This window comes from Martes martes (genome assembly GCF_963455335.1).
Source record: "Martes martes genome assembly, chromosome: 16".
Classification (NCBI taxonomy): Eukaryota; Metazoa; Chordata; class Mammalia; order Carnivora; family Mustelidae; genus Martes; species Martes martes.
In genome coordinates, this window is record NC_137904.1 from 39,630,465 (window position 1) to 39,655,692 (window position 25,228).

The 25,228-nt window shown below is 49.2% G+C and overlaps 1 protein-coding gene across 1 annotated transcript in view; it reads right to left on the minus strand.

Moving 5' to 3' along the window:
• ACSF2 (acyl-CoA synthetase family member 2) overlaps positions 1–24,645 on the minus strand; it is a 34,213-nt gene extending 9,568 nt beyond the window's left edge. Inside the window, exons 1-10 of the mRNA XM_080827193.1 lie at positions 24,475–24,645; positions 3,235–3,430; positions 2,729–2,857; positions 2,426–2,479; positions 1,996–2,114; positions 1,714–1,879; positions 1,061–1,156; positions 757–914; positions 373–464; positions 13–89 (exon numbers count right to left, since the gene is read on the minus strand). Coding sequence (XP_080683319.1) covers positions 13–89; positions 373–464; positions 757–914; positions 1,061–1,156; positions 1,714–1,879; positions 1,996–2,114; positions 2,426–2,479; positions 2,729–2,857; positions 3,235–3,430; positions 24,475–24,602 — 1,215 coding nt within the window. The 5' untranslated portion in view covers positions 24,603–24,645. The remainder of the gene's footprint in view (positions 1–12; positions 90–372; positions 465–756; positions 915–1,060; positions 1,157–1,713; positions 1,880–1,995; positions 2,115–2,425; positions 2,480–2,728; positions 2,858–3,234; positions 3,431–24,474) is intronic.
• Positions 24,646–25,228: the final 583 nt, after the last annotated feature.

The following is a 25,228-nucleotide window of genomic DNA, read 5'->3' on the forward strand; positions in this document are numbered from 1 at the left end:
CCTTCCACTCACCACCAGTTCCTTCATGTTCAGCTTGTCAATCATGGCTCGGATCAGCTCTGGGGGTGCAGAGGCCCCACCAACCACACCTGAATCAGAGAGAGGACTGACACAGCTCCCCGCTTCTCCAGGCCCAGTGGACCCCCTTCCCCTATAGCTCCTTCTAGAGAAGAACATTCCCCTCTCACCCTTGACCCTGGACTTACTCCTTCAGCTGGCAGCTGGCCTTGGGCTGGTGTCCAGGGATGCTAAGCATTTGCCTCCCACCCACCCACTTTTCTACAGTGATCTTGTTGCCCCTAAATAAAAGACTGGGCATATATCTAGCTCACCAGACCAATCCTGGCCTGGCCACCCTTGGCCCCATCCCACCTCCACGCATGGACGAGATGTCATAACTGGAGAAGTCTGGCTGGTTCAGAATGTCCACGAACATTGTGGGGGTGCCATACAGGAAGGAGCCTCTGTGTAAGGTGGGGGGAGTCTCAAAATCAGGCTGGGAAGGGGAAGGGAACTCCCTCTTCTCACCCATCCCACCCTGAACCTGCAGTAAGGGCCAAGACTGCATAAGTAGGAAACAAGGAAAAGCTCTCAGAGGCAGGAACTGGTCCTCCCTGGGAGTCCCCTGCTACCCCTGGTCTCCATTTCTCTGGGCTGAAGGGAGGAGACATCTCCAAAAGGGATTAGGGCCCAGGAGTCAGGAATGGGAGGGTCTCATCAGCCCGTGAGAAGGGGGGGCTGCCCACTGATGCCCACCTCTCTTTGCTGATGGCCTCCAGCGCCTTCTTGCCATCAAAGGTCGGAGAGGATAGGATGAGGGTGGTGCCATACATCAGGCTCACCATTGTGCCCCCCACAGACCCCAGACAGTGGTACAAGGGGCTGGGCAAGACCATCCGCATCTCCTCAGGTGTCTGGAGATGGAGGCGGGAAGCCGGTTCTATCCTGGAGCCCAAAGGCCCAGGAACCAGTTCATCTAGCCAGCAGGGGGAGCCCCACAAGTACCTCCCGCCCCACAAGTGCCCCCCACCCCCTGGAAGGCCTGGGCTAGGCCCCTCACCTTCAGGTGCAACTTAAGCCGTTCCCCTAACAGGTTGGAGTTGTTGACAATGTTGTAGTGGGAGAGGGTGGCCCCCTTGGGTCTGCCTGTCGTCCCCTGTTAAGACAAGCAGGTGATGCCTGGCCTCCTGCTCCCCATCTCCTTCCCCACTCTGGGCCCCGGGTGGAAGAGCCATGGAGCGGGGCATCAGGAGACGGGGCCTATTGCCCCAGATCCGTTCATTCACTGACCACGCATTCACAAAGGTTCAGCAAGCGCCCGCTCAGTGCCGGGTGTTGGGACGCAGAGATGGGGAGAGTAAGCCACTCATACAGCAGCTCAGAGGACTCTGTGGCCCACCAGCAGATTCCCACCCCAGGCCTCAGTTTCCTCATCAGCTAAATGGGGATGCGGATCTATCAGCTCTGGCCTGTGGTGGCCCAGTGCATCTGGCCCTGTGCTGACAATGAGAAGACGAGGGGAGGGGAGCATGTGACAAGGACACCAGTGGCCAACACTTTTCCAGGGCAGAGAGGACAGCTAGGGCTGGCCCCAGGAGAGCATCTGCCCTCTGGACCTCTGTGGCCATCTCCTCTATCTTGGGCAAGTGTCACCGGGGTGGGCAGGGGGGAGCATGCCAGCCGGGGTGCGGGGCCTGGAGGCCTCTGCCCTACCGAGGTAAACTGGATGTTGATGGGGTCATGGCAAGACAGGAACTGCTGGCTGTACTGGAGGTGGGCCCGATGCTGCTCTTCGCCTCCGGCCGCCACCACCTCCTTCAGGAGCAGGGTCCCCGGCAGAGGGTCATCCACCGAGATGACCGTGGTCAGGTCTGGGAGCCTGCGAGTAGGGAGGGTGGCGAGAGTCAGAGCCTGGGCAGACATGAACCTCATCCCCAGGGGTGTGGGGGCTGGGGGGCCATACCATGTGCCCTTCCCAATGTGGGACACCCTCACCTCTGACTGTTCAAGGCCCCTGGCTCGGCCTTCTCCAACTCTGGACAGATCTGCTTCAAGATTTGATAGTATTGCTGGCTCTTGAATTGCTTGGGGAAAGCGAGGGCTTTGCAGCCTACCTGTGGGGATGGAGCCGTGCCCCCCCAGCACGGTCAGCGGGGAGCTCCAGGTGGGGGCTCTGAGTAGTTCTAGCCATTACTCTCTATCTCTCTCTCACACACACACCGCCTCACCCATCCACCACCACTCTGACACACACACGTGCCCCCTTCAACACACACAACGGCCTCGTGTCTAACCAACCACCCTCTCCTCCCACCCTCTAAGGAAGGATAGACTCGGGGGGGTCCCCCACCTGTGCAGGCCCTCCCTGACCCCCCACCCCATCTGGCAGGGCTGGCCAGGCCCCTCCCCAAGGAGAGGGTCCTACCTTCTTGAGTGCATACTCTAGTTCCATAGCCTGATAGGCTGGGTTCACCGACACCTGGTGGAGACAGCGAGGGGATGTCAGTCAGTATCTTGACTCAACCCTGCCCCTCTCCCTGCCCCTCCATTCTTAGGAGGCACAGAAACATCGTGAAGTCAGAGGCAGTGCTCTATACTTCCAGGGCCTCCGTGGTAGGCTTCAGAAGAAAGCCCTACCTTCTGGTGGTTTGGGGGCCGAGGAGCCGGAGAGTCCCCCTGAATTATGCACCCCTACACACTCAGCTGTGTTGGTCAAGGCCCTGCTCACCAGAATGATGCCCGCCTGGGCGGTGGCCAGCTGCATGAGCACCCATGCATAGGAGTTGGGTCCCCACATGCCCAGCCTGTCGCCCTTGCCGAGACCAAGACTCAGGAGCCCAGAAGCGGCTTTGTCCACCTGGTGTAGACAGACAGAGCACAAGAGGTGAGAGGCGGGTGAGCGGGAAGGGGCCCGTGACTCCCACCTCTGCCCTTGGTCCAGGGGTTGCCGTCAGATCCCACTGAGAATGAGGGATGGGCAGATTCCCAGGCCTCCATGGGTCTGGAGCTACGCAGAGTTCACAAGTATCCCAGGAGGGAGAGGTACAGGGGACATCAGGGGCAGGTGGCCTCTTCTGCCTCAGTGCTGCCCCGTTTCCTGCTATGCCCCTCCCCCCGCCCAGTCCTCAGGCAGCCCCAGCCACTCACCCCTCCCCCGCCCCCACAGCCTGCCGCTGCCCTGCAGTTCCACCCCCCCCAGCACCCGCCCACCTTCGGGCTCAGACCAGGACCCACCTCCTCCTTGAGCTGGGCAAAGGTCAACCTGATGTTTTCCTGGGACACGACCAAGGCCTCTCTGTCAGGGACCCTCTGTGCTGTGGCTTCCAGGCACTGCCCCACAGTCTTGTGGAGAAGACTATTGTTTGTGAAGCCCTGGACATAGCTGAGGCCTCCAACCGGCAGGGGGGCGGTGGCATCCGCCTCTCTGGAGCTGTGGGGAGACAGGGTTGTGGGGACATGGGCTCCATGATGCCAGGCAGGGACGTGGGAGGGGCTGTTAGAGAAACCGTCCCCCACCCTCTCCAGGACCCCGGGCCCAAGAGAAAGGCTTGGTTATTTTATAACTCTCAAACTGTACTCAAAAACAAAAACAACTTAACTATTAATTATTTTAAAAAAACAAAAGCAGAAAAGGCCCCCAGAGGTAAAAGTATCACATGGTGGGCTTAGGCCTCCCTGTGCTCACCGGCCCCTCTGGGTGACAGGGGCCGGGCTCCTGCTGAGGCCTTGGCTGGTGGGCAGCGAGGAGCACAACAGGCCTCAGACCCTGTTCCCCTCAGAGAGGGTGCGGCGTGGGACCTGAGGGACAGCGGTGACCATTCCAGCTGCTGTGCCAGAAAGACAATGTGTATCTTCTGTTGATTGACTGCCTGGGTCTTGTGGGGGAGAATTTCTGGGAAGAACCAGATATGCAGGGCAGAGGGGAGCAAAATGGGGTTTCCCCCTAAATGGGAGAGGAGCCTGCTGCCCTCTTCCAAGATGCGGGCCACGAGGCAGGCTGGTGGGGAGGCTGCTCGGCCTGGCTGCCGCTTTGGACCAGGAAGATGAGGAGGAGTTCCACAGTGAGAACACCCCCGATAGCTTGGTGGGGAGTAGGTGACCACCAGGCTGGGATCGGAGCTGGGGTGGCAGGAGTGTCTGGGGTCTCATCCCAGGTATGCTGCTGGCGGGATGGGCACCTGCCACAGACACCTTCAGTGTCCCATGTCACCTCCATGGAGCATCTGTGGTTTCTGCCACTGGGACAGTTCCTTGGGATTCTGTCTTTTTGGGGAGCTTCAGTTCTCCCCTTCTGCAGCTGAACAGATCTGGGAGGTGTCTGTACCTTCTCAGAGGTCCTAGTGGGTAAAGCCCTTGTTGCCTTGGCTGCAACTTCCATAACACGCTCTATGCCTGCTTCTCTTCCGGTCTCTTTCCCCTCACTTCTGCCTCCCAGCACTACAAACCACCTACAGTCCTTGTTCTCTGGGGAATCCAAGTAAAGACATGGGGATTCTCCTCTCTAGGCCTCCGCTTCCCCACCTATGACTAGTTTAAGGACTGGATCCGCTGGTTATTCTCAGGTGAGAGGGGATATTATCTTTTTTTTTTTTTAAGATTTTATTTATTTATTTGACAGACAGAGATCACAAGTAGGCAGAGAGGTAGGCAGAGAGAGAGGAGGAAGCAGGCTCCTCACTGAGCGGGGAGCCTGATTTGGGGCTCGATTCCAGGACCCTGAGATCATGACCTGAGCCGAAGGCAGAGGCTTTAACCCACTGAGACACCCAGGTGCCCCGAAAGGGGATATTATCTAAATGACCTAGTTAATCTTTTCTTCCTTCAATCGCAGGACCCTGGGATCATGACCTGAACTGAAGGCAGACATTTAACTGACTGAACCACACAGACGTCCCTCTTTCTTTCTTTCTTTTTTTTTTTTTTAAGTAGGCTCCATGCCTAGGGTGGAGCCCAGTGTGGTGCTTGAACTCATGACCCCGAGGTCAAAACCAGAGCTGAGATCAAGAGTTGGACGCTTAACTGACTGAGCCACCCAGCTGCCCCCGCCGGGGTTAAAAGGGTTATGGTGAGTCACCTAGGCCACGTGGTTCCTGCAGATGAGCTGGGGCAGAAAACAGCCCAGACAGCAGGACTCTGCGGTCCTGTAAGGCCCACACCCATCACCCACAGGCTGATAACCTAATGAGTTGTTGAGCAGATTCCCAATGGTCGCTCAATGGTCACCTCAAAAGAGACTGCGTACCCCAAATCCCTACCTCACAGACATGTAGTCGAGGGCATGCATGTTTGCCCACTGGGAAAAAGCATGCTCTTTTTCTTGGGGTTTGCCAAAGCGATGGTTGTAAGGACAAGCACGTGGAGAGAACCTGGCTTAAGGACAAACTGAACACAGGGTTAAGCAGGGAGAGAGACATAGAGACAGAGACAGGAAGACACAGCCACAGACTTCACCGTGAGGCTTTGAATCCCCAGGCCCAGCCGCATGGGATGTCTACCTTCCTCTGGACTTTTCACCGCCAAAAGACAATACACTCCCTCTTTAAATTTAAGCCAGTTTTGGGGGAAAAGAAAAGTCAAATTCCATTTGTAACAACTAGGATGAAGCTGGAGGACGTGATGTTAGTTATGCAGAGAGACAAACATCGCATGATTTCACTTATACGCGCAGTCTAATAAATAAGCAAAAAAGATAAATTTGCTTTGATTTGCTTACAATTGGCACATCCTAATATATCCACATTTTTCACATTCAGTTATGACCGGGGCCCTCGAAGTCCCGGCAGGCGGCCTCGCCTAGCCCAGCATTGGCATCAGGAGGCGGCCAAGGGCAGATCTCAGCCACCTGAATGGCTTTGTTGTCAACAGAGCCTGACAACAGGCTTTCTCTTATTCTCACAGTGACCAGGCGTCCTCTTTAGTTCAGAACCTGGGTTTCTACTCATTCACCGTGGATTTCAGACCAGACAGTAGCCTCCTGGAAATTCTAGCTGGTAAGTCAACAGGTTGATTTATGTACAACCTCTCCCCACCCCTCTAATCCCCGCTAAACAAAACAAAACAAAAAACAGAAAAGAAGCCCGTTTCAGTTGTCACGTGTGTTACATCCCTTATCTTCAGGGCAGCTCTGATAGGTGCTGTGATAGAGGCCCCCAGTAGGCCCTTGTCCTTAATAAAGCACCCTCGGGGTGTTCAGCTGGCCATGGCCATGCGGACCCCAGACCGCATTCCCAAGCTTCCCTCACAGGTGGTCTGCCCAGGGAGATCTACAGAGAGGTACATGTGCAACTTTCCTTCCCGGGAAGGGACACCTTTTCTTTGTCCTTCACTGGCTGGAAAATCATCTCTGACAGGAAGAGAATGGCAGCCATCTTGGGCCACCTGGTGAGCTTGGACACCGCAGAGCCGATGTCAACAGCAGGGCGTACCGTGCTGCCATGGGCCGGCTGTCTCCCAGAAAAAAAACTCCCATCTCCTTGAAGCCACGGTGAGAGTGGGTTTCTCTGACATATTCTACGCAAATCCTAAGAAGGGCAGGTGGAAAGCATGAACTCCCATTCTCCAGGTAAAGAGGGTAGAGTGCAAAGAGGCCAAGTGGTCTGCTCGGGCTGGTAGTAGCTGGTTCTGCAGCCGAGGACCACCCGTCACCCCCACACAGTTCGGGGAGAAAGATATGCGTGGGCAATTCTGTTCTCTAGGCTTTGGACGTATCCCCCAGATTGTCAAATCTCCATTTTATATTTTCCACAACTGTTTATTAATTGACGTCGAGAAACAGGGATTGGAGCAGGGCAGGACTGAAGCAGACACAGGTGGCTCGTCCAAAGGACTTAAGAGACCCAGAAACTCGGATGAATGCACTTTGCTCACAGATGTGAGAACCACCCATTGTTTCGAAACCCCAAGCGCAAACAGTAGATTCTACTTCCCTCCTTCCTCAGACATGCCCCAAAGCCCTTGGGCAAAAGGAGGGAGCCACTGCTTTTTCTGTTCTTAAACGAGTGGCAGACATTCCACCTAACCCTGAAAAGGACAGTAGAGATTAGCTTAGGGGACAAGTGGCTTTTGTTTGTTATTATTATCATTATTTCAATTTGGCTGGGAAGCTTACGGAGTTGGAAGAGAGCCAACAGTCCCTATGGCTCCCAACTCAAAGAACTAAAGTCCAAGAGTCCTCCTGTCTTCTGCAGCTACCTACGGTTAAGCAGAGGAGCCTCCTTCTGACATGCGGTCAGTCAGACGCTCAGACGGTCAGCAGTAGTCTCACGTTACGTCACATGTCGACGTCATTCACTCGCTTCATCTCATCACGTAGGCATTTTATCATCTCACGTCATCACAGAAGGGTGAGTATAGGAGAATAAGATATTTTGAGAGAGAGAGAGAGACCACATTCACCTAATTTTTATTATAGTATATTGTTATAATTATTCTGTTATTGTTAATCTCTTATGTGCCCAATTTATAAATTAAACTTCATCAGTATGTATGGATAGGGAAAAGCTTTGTACATACAGGCTTCGGTACTAGCTGTGGTTTTAGGCATCCACCAGGGCTCCTGGAACGTATCACCCATGGATAAGGAGAGACTACTCTCAATGTTTAGCGAAGCTTTCAGCTACTTGGGTTGGGTATTGTAGAACATATAAATACGCGGGAGCCAGGAACTGGAGATGAAACCCCACCTAAAGATCCCCTCAGAGAGTTGGCACTTGAGAATTCAGGGGCACATCTGCTGCCAGGAAACAAGGGTTTGGGTTTTTTTGTTTGTTTGTTTTTTTAAGAATTCTCTGATGTTTTATTGTTAGCAACTAAAATGTTCATGGTTCTATCCCCAGTGCCTCACAGTGCCTGGAATGTAAGAGGTACTCAGTGGAATCACCAAATGCGTGAATTATAAATAATGCACATAACGACCCATTAACAAATGAGTGAAACACTGAATAGACATTTTTCCAAAGAAGATATATGGTCCATAAGCACATGAAATACAAACAAAAGGTACGGTGAGCTACCACATTACACGCACTTGGAAGGCTAGAATAAAACAAACAAAACCGGGGCGCCTGAATGGCTCAGTGGGTTAAACCCTCTGCCTTCGGCTCAGGTCATGATCCCAGGGTCCTGGGATCGAGCCCCACATCGGGCTCTCTGCGCAGCAAGAAGCCTGCTTCCCCCCTCTCTCTGCCTGCCTCTCTGCCTACTTGTGATCTCTGGCAAATGGATAAATAAAATCTTTAAAACAAAACAAAACAAAACCAAAATAAAAACCAAAAACAAAATAACAAGTGCTGGTGAGCATGTGCAGAAACTGGAACCTCTGGGTATCACCAGGGGGAATGTAAAATGGCACAGCCAATGTGGAGACCAGTTTGGTGTTTCTCCAAAAAGTTAAACATAGAGTTTATGACCCAGCAATTCTGCTCCTAGGTGTTGACCCCCCCAAAATTGAAAACAGGTGCTCAAATGCAGACTTGTGCATGAATGTTCATAGCAATTCTATTCACAAAACAGCCAAAGGTGAAAACAACCTAGTGGTTCCAGCAACGGATGAATGGATAAACAAAATAGGGACGATCCATTCAGTGGAATATTATTTGGCCCTGAAAGGGAAATGAAGGAGTAATACCCACTACGACATGGATAAACCCTGACGATATTACAAGCAAAAGAAGCCAGACACAGAAAGCCACATATGGTAGAATTGCATGCATATGAAATGTTGAGATAGGCAAATCTATAGAGACAGAAAGTAGATTACGTGATTGCTTAGGGCTGAGGGGAAGAAAGGATACAGAGGTGACCGCTAATGGTATGGGGTTTCTCTTTGAGGTGAGGAAAATGTTCTAAAACTGACTGTGGTGATTCTTGCACATACCCATCACTGCACTAAAAACTACTGAATTGGACACTTTAAAAAAACAATGTGAATAATTCCACTCTGAAGCATATACCCAACAGAATTCAGAGATGCGCTCACCAAAAGACGGGTATGAGGATTTTTGTGTTATCTCCAATATGGAAACCACCCAACCCATCCACAGTAGGGCAGGGTTATACAATAGCGACAGCAAATGAACCATGACTATACCCAACAACATGAAAGAAACTCATCAAAAAAAAAAAAAGTTAAAGGAACCTGATAGAAAAAGGTATATACTGTAGGATTCCATTTCTACGTACAAAACAGTCAAAAGTAATCTACGCTGATGGAGATCAGGAGAGTGGCCATCTGGGTACTGGTTATAAGGACGTGTATATTTTATCAAAAAGTCACCAAGGAAGCACTTAACCTATGTGCCCTTTGCTAAACTCACGGTGTACTTCGGTACAGAGTTTAAAAGAAAACTCTCCTACGACTTAAGCTAGTGTTGCTTCACTCATAATTGGTAAACTACATTCAGTGACAGATTGTGTCCTCTATTTGCCACTTTGTCACAAAAAATAAAAACAGCCTGTGTCACTTCTATGCAAAATCCATCCATCCCTTGATAACTCATGCTGGGCAAGCCTAGCAGACACATCTGTTGGTGATCTCTGTTCTAGAAATTACTCAAAGAAAGAAAGAATCTCCTTTCTGAATGCAGCAGGGTTTTCCTTCCTGAGAACGCAGGCAGATGGGAAAGCAGTGTGTGTGTCCTCTGTACCATTCACGGGACACTGTGACTATTGGCCCAACCAACCCATCTCATACATGGATGTGCACCCCCCACCCCCGCCCCTGTTCAGGAGCACAGAGCAGCGCATGGCATATTGCTTGTTGTTCAGAATATAGCTTACTGGACTCGAGGCTGTGGTCCAGAAGGTTGCCCCCAACTGGAATATGGCCCCAAGAGGGAAACCAGAACCACTGGATAACCACCTGCTTTACAATGTCATTTCTAGGAATGTCTGTGGGGGGCGCCTGGAGGCTCAGATGGTTAACCTCTGCCTCCAGCTCAGATCATGACCTCCAGGTGGTGGGATTGGGTCCCACGTTGGGGTGCCAGCTCAGCAGGGGGTGTGCTTCTCACTCTCCCTCTGCCTCTCCTCCCTGTTTGTGCTCTCTCTGTGTGTGTCTCTCTCAAATGAATGAATAAATCTTTTTTTTTAATTAAAGATTGTATTTATTTATTTGACAGACAGAGATCACAAGCAGGCAGAGAGGCAGGCAGAGAGAGAGGAAGGGAAGCAGGCTCCATGCTGAGCAGAGAGCCTAATGCGGGGCTCGATCCCAGGACCCCAGGGTCATGACCTGAGCCGAAGGCAGAGGCTTTAACCCACTGAGCCACCCAGGCTCCCCTGAATAAATAAATCTTAAAAAAAAAAAAAAAGGAATGTCTGTAGAGACTTTTTTTTAAAAAGATTTTATTTATTTACTTGACAGACAGAGATCACAAGTAGGCAGAGAGGCAGGCAGAAGAGAGAGGGGGAAGCAGGCTCCCTGCTGAGCAGAGAGCCCCATGCGGGGCTCAATCCCAGGACCCTGAGATCATGACCTGAGCCAAAGGCAGAGGGTTTAACCCACTGAGCCACCCAGGCGCCCCTCTGTAGAGATTTTTAAGACAAGTTGGGAGTGTGGTGATTCTGATTTATGAAAAAGATGGGCACTGTCAGTGGGGAAGGGCAGCGCCGGGTCAATGTCCCACAGGGTATGTGACCTGAAGGCAGAAAGAGCACAGCAACACCCCGCCTTGCAAGGTCCTCCTGCCGGTTTCCTCAGGGAAATCCTCCCCAGCACTTTTGTCCTTGTCTTACAAGTGGAGAAAATTGAGGGCGAGGTTAAGCAAATGTTCAAGATGCTGCAGTACAAGTTAATTAACAGGGCCTCATCATTCGATCACAGAGAACTTTCCACAAAAACAGACCGAGTGGCACGGACACGTGAAACACAGACCTGCCACACACTCAAGGAAGAAGGACGACGTGTGGCAGGTAAGCATCGGGAAAGATGTCCGCCTCACAAATCAGAGCAGAACAACCATGAGGCATTTGTTTCCCAAGAGATCAATAAAAGTGGAAAATATTGATATTGTAATGTCTGCAACTTATTTTCAAGGGGTGGCCAAAAACTATGGGATGTGTGGTATGTGTGTGTCTAGTGTGTGATGTGTGTATGGTGCTTGGGTGTGTGGTGTGTGTGTCTGGTGCATATATGTGGTGTGAGTGTGTGGTGTGAGTGGTGTGGTATGTGTGGTATGGTGTGGCACGTGTGTGATGTGTGGTGTATGTGTGGTATGGTGTGTCTGGTGTCTGTGTTTGTGTGGTGTGTGTGTCTCACATGTGGTGCCTGTGTGGTGTGGTGTGGTGTGTATGTGTGTGTGTGTGGTGTGTATCTCACATGTGGTGCTTGTGTGTGGTGTGTGTGGTATGTGTGTTTGGTGTGTGTCTGTGTGCATCTGGCATGTGGTGTATGTGTGCGGTGCCTATGCGTGTGGTGTATGTGCATGTGTGTGTGTGGTGTGTGGTATGTGTGTGTGTTGCCTGTGTGTGTGGTGTGTGTACCACGTATGTGTATTTGCAGGGTGAGATAGGGTGGGAAGGGAGGGAGAGACCTACTCTTTGCCACTTCAGCATCTGGTATTCTAAATTCAATCTTTTTGGTTATTCATCTGGATTATTATACCACTGGGCCCAAAAAGCTGTTATTCCAATATCGCGTGTATATTGAAAGTAATTCAGAATTCTGTCTGGTTCTGGAATAAATGAAAAGTCATTACAGGGCAAAATAGAACAAATCACCAATCCTCTGCCCAAACCAGAGACTGCTGTCTTTCCAGAGGAGTCTGAGTCTCATTTCAAAATTCCATGACAGGTATTCTTGTCGAAGAGGACAGCGAGGCCGTCCTGCAGAGCAGTTTCAGCTAAACGAGAGGCCGTCCCCGCTGCAGGGGCCAGTCTGTGGTGTCCTTGGCTCCGAGCAGCCAGTCTGCGAGCTTATCCCGGGATAACGAGCGGGGGTATTCAGCACAGAGCCCGTGGATTATAGCGCTGTCCTCAGTATTGCCCAACAAAAGCTCCCTAACTAGAGAAGACCAGTAACATGACTGTTAATCCCGACACGAAAACAAGAACAATTGATAATACAGAATGTTGGCGAGGATGTGAAGAAATGGGCCAGGGTGTAAAACTGGCACAAGATTTTTATTTTATTTTTTAAAAAGATTTTATTTATTTATTTATTTATTTGACAGAGAGAGACAGCAAGAGAGGGAACACAGCAGGGGGAGTGGGAGAGGGAGAACCAGGGTTCCCACCGAGCAGGGAGCCTGATGTGGGGCTCGATCCCAGGACCCTCGGATCACAACCTGAGCCGAAGGCAGATGATTAACGACTGAGCCACCCAGGTCCCCCAGCGCAAGATTTTTAAAGGGCAGTGAGGACAGAAGCCATAATACAACTTATGTTCCAGAACTCCTCCCCTACCGCCTCAAGCTGGGACTTCCTGGGAATTAAAGAGGGAGGTTGATGGCAAACCAAGAAGCATTGATATGTCAGCATTTCTGCCAAACTGCAGAAAGAAATCTCATAAGAAAAGGGCCTGAATCTTCAAAGACACAGCAATTCATGCGTGGCAAATTATTTTCTCACATTAATATCCCATTTGCATTAAATTTGAGTTTTGTAATTTTGTCTTTTTTTTTTTTTTTACAAAGACAGCAGCTTGAATTATATTAGCTTCAGAACTCTCAAATCTGGATCACTTCTGATTTAGTAATATCTATCAACATTTGAATATGCAAATCCTTCGGCCAGTCATGCTATCCTAAAAAACAAGCAATGAATAAAACACATGAATGCCTAAAGATATGAATAAGGACATTAATTGCTACTTAGCAAAGAATTGAGAAAAAACACTTTATTTTTTAAGTAAGGGATTAGATAAGTAAATACAGAGCATCTGTACGAAAGAAACCTATGCCATTAAAAAAAATGAAGACACTCTCTATATTTAACGAGATGGAAAATGTCTAATACATTTTAGGTGAAACAGCGCATTTCAGAATAATGAGAATTGACATTTACCGATGCGTCTTCATGCCAGTTCTCTCCTAAAGACTCCATTCTTAGATCTCTTGTGATCTTCATAGCCACTCCCTGACCAAGATACACACCCACCTTCATTTGGGAATGAAGCTCAAAGAAATGCCAATAAGTAGCCAAGCTGGGATTCAAACTCCGGACTTCCCAAGGCTTCCAGAATATACAAAGTGAATCTCATGGCTTAAAGAGAGCTTCCACGTGTGTGTTCTATGATCATCGGTCTTGGATCATCTATACAAGGATTGTTCTTTTAAAATTTTCTTTATGTATTTATTTTTTAAGATTTTATTTATTTATTTGACAGAGAGAGAGAGAGAGAGAAAGGGAGGGCACTAGCAGGGGAAGAGGCAGGCAGAGGGAGAGGGAGAAGCAGGCTCCCCACTGAGCAAGAAGCCCCATGCGGGGCTTGATCCCAGGACCCTGGGATCAGGACCTGAGCCGATGGGAGACACCCAACCGACTGAGCCACCTGGGCGCCCCTCTTCATTTTTTATGAAAGAAGAAGCAAGAGGTTTATTTCCTTTTGGTTCCACATCTTGTGGGGGTCACCCCTGGACCCCTTTCTGTGTGTGTTTCTCTTTAAACTGCAGCCCTTCCACAACCTCCCCCGGAGGCCCTATGGGGTCTGGAGCCGCAAACGGGGGGGCCCTCTAAGTGCCACAGGTGCATGGAGAAATAGCCCCACTGAACCCCCACCCCCCAGATCTCCAGCACACGCTGGTCCTTTTCTGAGATTTACTTGTGGAAACTGATTCGCCTTCACAGCCTCTGATCTCACTGTCCCATTCTCATGTTCTAGCTCCCTCATCCTGGTGCCAACCACCTGTGGGCCCCATAACTGCCTAGCTAGTTTCCTGATGTCACCAGGCTGGAAAGCCTTTTGTCCCAGCGTTGGTCCTGCCCGGTCCAGCCTGGCTTTGCAGGGGGATCTAGACAGAATACAGGAGCTGACTGGTTTGGGGAGCTCGCGTGGCATTCTGGACATTCTAGGGTTGGCAACTAAAGTCCAGACCAGAGGCCACCATGGGTGCCAAGGATCACACAGTCCCGACAGGGGTAGAACTGGGCCCTGGAGGAGTCAAGGGAGGCAGGCTCAATCAGGCCACCTAAGCAAACATGTCTGCAGAGTCTCCTCGGAGAAGAAACTCTCCCACTTCCACATATTACCTGCTGGAAGGAGGTGCTTGGCACTGGAACAAGAGGCTTGCAGGTGAATCCTGTCCTTGCTGGGGGCTAGAATGACCCAGATTACCCTGGGCAAAGCTCTTAATCCTTTCAGAAGCCACGAGCAGGGAGGGTAACTAGATATGAGGGCTCCTGGAAACTGTGGGAACACACCCCATGCTGAGGCAGACCACTGCTCCCCTGGGCAAGGTGCCATGTCAGCTACCAGCAAGAAGGCTTTAGAAACAAAATTGAAAGCAATAGCCTATTTTTGTTCCAAGTCATGGACTGGCCTCTGCCCTTCCCCCCTCTACAAGCGTTTGATGCCAGGCTGGTCCCCGGGGCCCTAAGAAAAACATAAACCATCCCCAAAGCTAAAAGACAAGCAGCTGCCTGGGTTTAAAATTTCATCTTATATGTAAGAGACCAGGGATTAGTATTCAGCTTGTATTTAAAGCAAATAAACTCATGAATCAAAAAGGACAAGTAATCTAACATAATAAATGGGCAAAGAATATGAACAGAAAATTCACAGAAGACATTTCAGAAGAGCCCAGTCTCACGGCTAATCAGGGAAATGTCCATTCAGCCCACAGTGAGATACACTTTGGCCCCTACCAGAGGAACAAAAAGTTCCTGTGTTCATTCAGTGAGACTAAGCATTTGTGAGGACTTTGGGACGTGGGACTCTGGGTTGCTACTGGTGGTCACAGCAGCACATCCTCTCCAGGTCAATTTCCAGAAAAGCTGGAACTTCAACCCTTTAGCCCACCAATTGTGCTGGGTTAAATTGTGCTGCTGGAGACATAGTTATATAATGGAACAGGAAAAATCCAGATCTACAGTGTCCGTGTAAATAGATCTTTTTTTTTTTTTAAAGATTTTATTTATTTATTTGACAGACAGAGATCACAAGTAGGCAGAGAGGCGGGCAGAGAGAGAGGAGAGAGGAGGAAGCAGGCTCCTTGCTGAGCAGAGAGCCCAATGCGGGGCTTGATCCCAGGACCCTGGGACCATGACCTGAGCCGAAGGCAGAAGCATTAACCCACTGAGCCACTCAGGCGCCCCTAAATAGATCTTTAAAACATACTGTTGAGAGAAAAAAGGAAGGGCATTCTGGTACAACTTGTGCTGAGATTATGAAAGCCCAAGTATTGTTTATGAAAACAAAAATTGGAAAACCAGAAGCACTATTACTTGCTTGGTGTGATTTGAGATGCCTTCCAAATAATAGAATATACTGTTTATGGAACGGAGACATACGAAAAACAAAAAAATGCATTCAGACACAACATGCATTCAATCTATGCCACCGGCTCTCGGTGAAGAGGTGGGTTACAGGATGGCTATAAAAGGGACTTGAGGGGCGCCTGGGTGGCTCAGTGGGTTAAAGCCTCTGCCTTCGGCTCGGGTCCTGGTCCCAGGGTCCTGGGATCGAGCCCCGCGTCGGGCTCTCTGCTCAGCGGGAAGCCTGCTTCTCCGTCTCTCTCTGCCTGCCTCTCTGCCTACTTGTGATCTCTGTCAAATAAATAAATAAAATCTTTAAAAAAAAGGGGGGGGGCTTGAACTTGATCCATGTTTTATTTCTTTTATGCACAATTTTCTGTAACAAGTATGGCTCTATGTTCATTTGGGGTGATAGGTCCTTCGGTGTTCATTTTTTTGTCATGTGATTATGGTTAATTTTCTCTTCCATATGAAATACTTATGAAGGAAAATACAAGAGCGTTGGTGAACTCCCAAGAAGAGCACCTAAAACATTCAAAAGATGGAACATCTTCCGGGCATGGACAGAGGGAGATGCACTGGTCCCATCATGTGAAGGCCAGGGCAAGACCAACATTTACATGATGAGAAAACCCAGTCTTTCTCTGAAGCTCATGTGCTGTACTCACAGGCAAGCCTCTGTCCTCAGTCAACACATTCTGTCTTGTATGAGACACAGCTGTAGGTACATGGGCCAGTGCAACGCCAAGTTCATGGTGGAAGAGAGGCTGGTTCTCCTCTTTCATCCTCCTTGCACACCAAGATTCATATCCTCACTATCCAACACACCATTCTTCCAGCCCCTGGACCACTCACTGATGCACACCCTATGGGGCTGTGTCCTCTCCTCTCCCTAAGGCTAGGGACACTAGGCTGCTGGTTGACCTGGGAGTGGCACTTGGCATGGAAGTAGAGTTGGCTCATGCTTGGGCAGGAGAGGACAACTTTGAACCGGTAACAGTTGTCTGTCCTGAAATAAAGTTATAATTTTCAGGTACCTGCAGAGACGGGTGATACCTGTGACAACACACAGCTATTGTCCAAGAAAATGAAGGTGCTGAGTGACAAGTGAAATCCAAACTAGAACACTACCGAATGGTCATTTTCTTAAATGATGGCCCAGAATGACTGATGTTTTAAAAAGAAATTTTGACTCAAGTCTCTTTTAGGAAAAAGAAACAACCCTCAAAATAGATCAGTCTTGCATGTAAAACACAAAGCTACAAAATATTGATTAAAAAAAACATGGGAGAAAAATCTTTAGGATCTAGGGCTAGGCAAAATTTTTTAGACTTGACACCACAAATGTGGTCCGTAAAATTGGTAACCAGGCCTTGTAAAAATGAAAACTTTTTGCTCTGTACAACCCTCTTGAGAGGGTAAAAAGACAAGGCACAGAATGGGAGAAAATATATGCAAACCACATATCTGACAGAGGACTAGTCCTTAGAATACATAAAGAACTCTGTAAACTCAACAGTTAAAAACCCCAAATAATCCAACTACAAAATGGGTAAAAGACATGAAGATACATTTCATCAAAGACGGCAAATAAGCCCATGGAAAGATAGTCAACATCATTCAACATTAGGGTAATTCATATGAAAACCACAGTATTACTACATACCTATCAGAATGGCGAAAATAAAAAATAGAGACAATACCAAATGCTGGCGAGAATGCCGATAACTCATACATTGTTGGTGGGATCATAAAATGGTTCAGACATCCTGGAAAACAGGCAGTTTCTTTTAAAAGCAAGAAATAGGCAACTACCATATGAGCCGGCAATTACACACTGGGGGCAATGATCCCAAATAAAGAATTCTGTTCCCGGGGAAATGAAGGCGTATGTTCACACAAAAATCTGTACACAAATGCTTATAGCAGCCTTATAGGAAGACATTGGAAACAATCCAAATATCTTCCAATGAACGAATGGGTAAGCTAACTGTGCATCCACATCAAAGAATACTGGTTAGCAGTAATAAGAAAGGAACTATTGACATGCAAAGAAACCTAGATGAATTTCCAGAGAATTCCTCAAAACAAAAAAACCAATTGCAAAACATAGCATACAATATGACTCTGTCTACACCATATCTTGAAACTTCAAAATCATGGAAGATCGCTAGAGGTTAAGCAGGGCCTGGAGGTGAGAAAGAATTAAGTGTAGTCATGAAAGAGAAAATTGAAGCACCCTTGTGATACTGTACTAATTTTGAAAGAGGTTACCATTCAGGGAAACCAGATAAAGGGTATATGGGATCTGTTTGTGTTCTTTCTTTCTTCCTTTTTTTTTTTTTCAGATTTTATTTATTTATTTGGCAGAGAGGGAGAGATCACAAGTAGGCAGAGAGGCCAGGGTCCCCGCTGAGCAGAGAGCCCGATGCGGGGCTTGATCCCAGGACCCTGAGATCATGACCTGAACTAAAGGCAGAGGCTTAACCCACTGAGTCACCCAGGTGCTCCTGTTTGCATTATTTCTTACAACTGCATGTGAATGTTGACTTATCTCGATATAAAAAGGTTAACTTAAAAAAAAGTCCTTAGATTATATAATATTGGGTACTGTTAACCCTTGACGCATCTGGGGCCCCACTTCTCAACATGCCTTTCTGTCATCACACCCAAGAAGTAAAATGTTGGGCAAGTGAGATCATGTCCTTTCCCCCAGAGTTATCAAGGAAAGCTAAACAGTTCAATGCATAATACACACACTCTCATGAATTTTTGTCAAGGTTAATGGGTCCGTCCTCCCCAAAACACCCCTTGATTTTTGAGCAAAAGAAGCCAGACACAAAAGCATATACTCCAAGATTCAAGAATCAGCAAAATTAACCTATGGAGATTAGAAGTCAAAACCACAGTGGTAGCCTCTGGTTAGGGAAGGGCATTGACTGGAAACGGGTATGAGAGAAATTTCTAGACCTGTGCTATCTATAGGATAACCGCTAGTCACATGTGGTTGTGGAGCACTTGAAATGTTGCTAGTTTGCACGAAGGTTTTCTGTGAGTGTTAAATACACACCCGGTTTGGAAGACTTTATTTAAAAAAAAAAAAAAAAGAATGTAAAACACTTCAGTTGGTAATTTTTAAAAGATTGGTCATACGCTAAAATGATATTTTGACTCTACTAAGTCAAAGAAAATGTATCATTAAAACTAATGTCACCTATTTCTTATTACCTCCTTAATATGGCTACTAGAAAACTTAAAATTGCATGTGTGGCTCACGCTATGTCTCTATTGAAGAACACTGCTTTATTTAAAAAAAATTTTATTTTTAATTAACATATAATGTATTATTAGCCCCAGGGGTACAGGTCTGTGAATTGCCAGGTTTACACACTTCATAGCACTCATCATAGCACATACCCTCCCCAATGAAGAACGCTGCTTTAGAGTGAAGGCTTGGTTCTAGCTCTTGGGGTGTTGAGTATGCAGTTGTGTTAAAATGCACCAAACTGTACTCTTAAGATTCATGCATTGTGATTATGTCATAAAGTCCCATGATCTTTTTTTTTTTTAAAGATTTTATTTATTTATTTGACAGAGAGAGATCACAAGTAGGCAGAGAGGCAGGCAGAGAGAGAGGAAGGGAAGCAGGTTCTCCACTGAGCAGAGAGCCCGATGCAGGGCTCCATCCCAGGACGCCGGGATCATGACCTGAGCCGAATGCAGAGGCTTTAACCCACTGAGCCACCCAGGTGCCCCAGTCCCATGATCTTTTTACCACCCAACGTAACCTTCCTGAAGGAGCCGATAGCCTACAAGGGACTACAAAGAACTCTAGAGTGATACAAGCTACAGTAAAGAGGTGAGCAAGTCATCCCATAATGAAGCATCTCGAATAAAACCACTGGTGCACGTGTGTTTGTGCATATGTGGAGAAAGTACACAGGAATTTATTATTCAAGTCTAGCAAACTCAGGAAGCTGTTTCTGAAAGCCTGAAGTTTTGGGGGGTTGCAAGGGTTTTCCCTTGGGTCACTTGTACGGAGCCCCCAGGGAAGGGATTTGGGCTAACTCAGAACACTTGCTCTTTGATGGGATCACGAAGGTACAGAGGAGGTTAGCTTCTGACCTTAGCTTTCTAGAGACAAAACCTTCAATGTTTTCTGTTCCCCTGGAGGACTAGAGAGAATCAAAGAGTGTCAGGAGGTTGCAAGGAGTTCATTAGGGTTCTACACAAGCAAGACTTCACGTGAGTGGGAAGGCTTCATACTTCAACTGCAGTGCTCTTGAATTAGGGGATAGGGCTCAAAGCCCAGCCTCCTTAGGAATCATAGAATGTCTACAGAAATGTAGAATGTTTCTTGTCTAAGTGGCTATTTTACCAACTAGCCAAGGGACAGAGAGATTGAGTGATTGCCTAAAGCCATTTGGAATTAGAAAGTACAGGTGTGGACCTTGCTCCCCTGTCGTCTGGTTCCTACAAGGGAGAAACACGGACCAACAGCACCGACAGGGTTCACAAAACAGGATCGGTAAGCTGGAGACAGAGCTTGTTTATTTTTGAAGGGAGAGACAACTGGCAGAATTATTGGTACCTGTTACTTATTAGGACATGCTCCCAGCAAGTCCTATTCAAAGAATGAAATTACATCCTGTACTTTAGTTTGCTCAACATTATGACAAGCCAGAAAAAAAAAAAAGAAATGCGAGCACAGGCGTGTTCCATACCCCAAGCAGCCCAGCTTGGTTTAGGCAATTACCTTGCCAGAACTGTCTCCCTCCTACTCTCCCAAGTTCCTAAACTTGGCCTTGAGGTCATTATAGGAATGCACAAACCCATTCTTAGCAAGCATTTCCTGTACAACAGCTCACCACTGCAGTGGTTTGCCAGTCTCTTTAGCACTAAGCTGTGAGTTAAAGAGTTTCTTAATGTGACATTAATTAACTCTCAAACAACATTATTTACACACGGGAAAAGTCAAGTTCAACTTTGTCCCAAAGCAACCAGCTAAAATGGTTCATTTGAACCTAGATCTGCCTAGCTTCAACGTTTCTGCCTACAGATTGAATAAATTAAAGAATGTGGGGGCGCCTGGGTGGCTCAGTTGGTTAAGCGGCTGTCTTTTCGCTCAGGTCCTGGTCCCAGGATCCTGTGGGGTTCTCTGCTCAGCAGAGTCCTCTCCGTCCTCTCCCTCTGACCCTCCCCTTGCACGTGCTCACTCTCTCTCTTCTCAAATAAGTAAAAGAAATATTTTTTAAAATTTTTATTTATTTATTTGGCAGAGAGAGAGACACAGCGAGAGACAGAACACAAGCAGGGGGAGTGGGAGAGGAAGAAGCAGGCTCCCCACCGAACAGGGAGCCCAATGCAGGGCTCAATCCTAGGAGCCTAGGATCATGACCTGAGCTGAAGGCAGACGCTTAATGACTGAGCCACCCAGGAGCCCCTAAATAAAATATTTTTTTAAAAATTAAAGAATGTGGGGTTGGAAGGGCTTGATACCCAGGATTCAGAAGACTTCAAGCATAGACAAAATTTCATGCAAGGATATGGGCTTCATACTTCAGACTACAGCCCTATCGCTGGAGGGATCAGCTTCAAACTCCAGCCTCAGCAGCACGTCTCTCCCAGTCCCATTCCCACCAATCGGATTCTTCCTTGCTTTAATTGCCATCCTCCAAGGAACAGCACCCTTTCTGCCTTGTTTCGGGGGTCTATGGTCTTCCCCTGTAGATCCATTTTAGGCAAAGAACTCAGTGAAAACAAGGCCATTCACTTTATACCCCGGTCTGCAGCCTCCAGAGTACGTTGCCTTCTGTTGCATGAGAGGCAGGAAAGGGTAATCAAACTTATATGTACCATTCACTGGATACAAAGTATAAGTTTATAGTTTATTTTTTATTTTACATTTAAACTGGAGGATCCCCGGTGTCATGTGTAAATCATTACCAACTCACTTGTTAGTCATCTTTGGGGAATTATGGGAAGAGTCTATTTTTTGGTAACAATTATGGTTTCCAACCAAAATGCTTCCTGGCTTAATACAATCCCCTCACATAGGGACAGCATTTAATAGTTTCTAATACTGGTCCCACCTGTACAGCCATTCCCCTCGAGGTAGTCGGTGAAGTTCACTTACCCTTCTGACCTACCATTAGCATGGAGTCACCGGAGCTCCAGCTCTGATCATCATTCCTAATTCTGAAAGACTTAAGCCAATGTTCTTTCTGTCTTTCTTGGCTCCAAGTACATCCATCACCCCAGATGCAAATGTGAGGCAGCCTCAGGCCAGCTTTAGAGGTCTGGAGGAAGCCTGTTCATCTCAAGTTCATCAAGGAATCTTATCTCCAAGGCTCCCTGAAGCCCCAGACTAGCCCACCCACTTCCTTGGGGAAGGGGATGTGTGGACAAGAGGAAGGAGCTGGTGGTTCAGGAGATCTGGAGAACAATAAGACAGCTTCTTCTTTCCTTCCAGGGAAAAGACTCGGAACAACCCCAGTTTTGATGGAGAGGGGATTGTCTGGCAGGTCCAAGGTTTGGACCTGTGGCTGGGCACAGGCTACATTCTGGGCAGCTAGATAAAAGGAAGAACCAAGTACAAGGAAGAAAGAAGCCACTGAAAGGGGGATTCTCTCCTACTTTTTTTTTTTTTTTAAGATTTATTTATTTACTTATTTGCCGGAGAGAGAGAGAGAGAGAGAGAGAAAGAACGCAAGCAGGGGGAGCGGCAGGCAGAGGGAGAAGCAGGCTCCCCACTGAGCAAGGAGCCCAATGTGGAACTCGATCCCTGGATCCTGGTCTGGCATCATGACCTGAGCCAAAATCAGGAGTTCTACGTTTAACTGACTGAACCACCCAGGTGCCCCTCTCCTACTTTTAAATCCGTTGGAATTCCTAGCCAGATGCCATTTGAAGGTCTCAGGGACCAGACCTGCCCCAAAGGAAAGACTGAGCAAAGCAAAACTTCATCAATCCAGCAAGTAGGTAGCATTGATGACAAAGTCACCAGGCTCAGAGGTTAGTTAGGCAATGCACTCAAGGTCACACAGTGGGTAGGTGGAGAAGCCAGGGCTGTAACCCCAGGCAGTCTGGCTGCAAAGTTCTTGCTCTTTCCTAACAGGCAAAACTGGGAATGTGAGAAGCAGATAAGCAATAGGCCTGGGATCGGGGGAGGGTTGAGTAGCAGAAAAGCAGGCTTCATGTGTGACTAGATCAGAAAAAGCGGAGAGCAGAAGTCTAGGAGCTATCCACACCATTACACTTGGAACACTGAGTAGCGGTCACTGGACTTATCTTTTCCCCCCACTAGGCTGCACGTCTCTGGAAGATTGGGTTCCTTGGCTCCTATCTCCATAGCACCCACCAGGTGTTTGACATGACCTATGTGCTCAGGGTTGACTGCTTGAGACTCTGGAGGATTTCGGAAGGGGAAAGAGGGAGTGATATCAGGCCAAATCACCATAGTCAGTAGAAAAGGGTTCAAGCACATGGAAGGGATGGGAAGAAATTAGGCCAAATGCTCAGGAAACCTTCTCTCTCTGGACAAATGGATGTCCTCCCGTTGCGGAGGCAGAATTTCTTTAAGGCTTGGTACCTGTACCTTGAGATTGTAGGCCTGTACCAGGTAAGGGTTCTGGTGTCTATGCACAAAAATGTCAAAGGTCAAGAGTTTTGCTATGTGACCAGAAGGGGCCTGATTTAGCATCATGAAACATGTATGCTTTTAGGAGTAACTTTCCTTGGGGTCCTCATGTTGTAAGAAGGCTCTCACTGAGCCGTCCAGAGGTGGGGTTTGGAGGCTTGGGGGACTGATGGAGGAATTTGCCTAGGGAGGCATGGTGAGAAGACCCAGCTGTCTTTTTTTTTTTTTTTTTTTTAAAGATTTTATTTATTTGTCAGAGAGAGAGAGAGAGCACAGCGGGAGGGAGAAGCAGGCTCCCTGCTGAGCAAGGAGCCCGATGTGGGACTCAATCCCAGAGCCCTGGGATCATGACCGAGCCAAAGGCAGATGCTTAACTGACTGAGCCACTCAGGCATCCCAAAACCCAGCTGTCTTCATCACAAATGCATCTACTGACCAGCCTTGAGCCACAGGGTTTTCCCGGAAAACTAGGCGTAGCCATCTTAAAGCACTGCGTACTTTCTAGTTACCAGGAACCAGCAAGTTCAAAACACTGTGATCTTAGAGTTTTAGCCAAAAGAGGAATTTGCATCTCCCTCCAATCTGCATCCCCCATCCTATTTTTGTTAACCAAACAGTTCTCTCAGAGAAGAAGCCCCTTTGCACTCCCCCCCCCCCCACCAACTTAGTTCCTGGCCCATCTGGGTGCCAGGGCCCACTCAGTGGTGTTCAGGCCTCCCCCCTCGGGTTGCTGAAGATAACCACCAGTGATAGCATCAGTAGGAGCCCAGATCTGCTTAAGCAACCAACACACGTTCACACTTGCAGTCTTACAAGAAGAGAGCACTACTTATTACACTGCTGGGGGGGCAGTGAAGCCTGGGGCAATGGGCACCTGCCAGCCCCCATCCCTCCTTTTGCTCTGAGGACAGAAGAAAACAGGTCTAGAAAGTAGCAAGGTGCAAAAGCAATGTTCTTAGCACCTAAAGAGGAGAGGGGAGACCGCTGAGCTTAGCGGTTTTAGCCAAGACAGGCCAAAGATCCCCACGTTTATCCCTGAAGGGCGGTCCAGCTCAGAGGCAGTGTTCTGAAGACGGAGGCTTGCCCCTGCCCTTTTTCCTCAGGCTAGACCTCCCAAGGCCCAGGCTCCTGGCCCTCGGTGTGCTCATCATGCATGGAAAGAACCAAGAGTCCTGGACCAGAACCCAGAGTCCCTTCAGGGTCATTGCCAGCCACCAGCTGCAGCCCCAGTCCGCGCGAGCCAGGCCAGCATTTCCTGTTGTTTAGGCGCTGGGTGCGGGGTACCTGCTCCCCAGCGCGTGCCATCCAGTGCTGCAGCCTCGGGCTTCCCAACCAGAGTGGGATTGGCCCCCAGGGAAGCTCTGCAGGACCCCCTAAACTCCCTCCTGCCTGGGGTGGGGGGTGGGTGGGGGCGGGCCGAGTACCTGAGGGGGCGGACGGCCTGCAGTCTCGCTTCCTGCCCACCGCGGGCGAGGATGGCGCGGGTCCCCAGCACCCCCGGGCTCCTGGCGCACAGCCTCGCGAGGCGCAGCATCCCGACGTAGATGGCCATGGCTCTCTACGCGCTTCCCGGCCCCAGGAAACTTTTAAAGTGAGCCGAGGCGGGGCGAGCGCGGAGCGGGCGGGGAGGCGGGGAGGGTCGCTCTGCCTATGGGGTGCGGAGGACTGGGTCCGGCGGGGCGGGGCGGGGCGAGGCGGGGCGAGGCGTGGAGGAAGCTGCTAGGCTCGGGGCCACCTTCCCCTGGGACCCGAGGCCCTCCCCTCCCACCTCGAAGACGTGCCACGGGTTTCCCTCCGGATCCGAAGGTCTCCGGCTGCGGCCGGCTCCCCTCCCGACCACTAGAGGCCTAGGTTTGGGGGCGCAAGAGCTTGTTGATTTTGCAGAAGGGGAGCCCGCGGGCAGTGAGTGCGGGCGGGGCAACGAGGCCCGGGCGCGTCCATCCCCGGAGCCCCGTTCAGCGCGCGGGTCCTGGGCTGCCTCCCTCCTCCCGGGGTTGGGAGCCAGAGGCCAAGGGAGCCGCGAAGCACCCCCCCACACACACACCCGCCCCGAGGCGTGCCAGCTGGAGCGGAAGGTTTGCAGTGGATGGGGAGGCGGCCAGGACAAGAGTGCGTTGGGCGAGCCCCTTCCGGGGCCCGAAGTCAGCTAACGGGACGCCAGTTGGTACCCGCATCTCT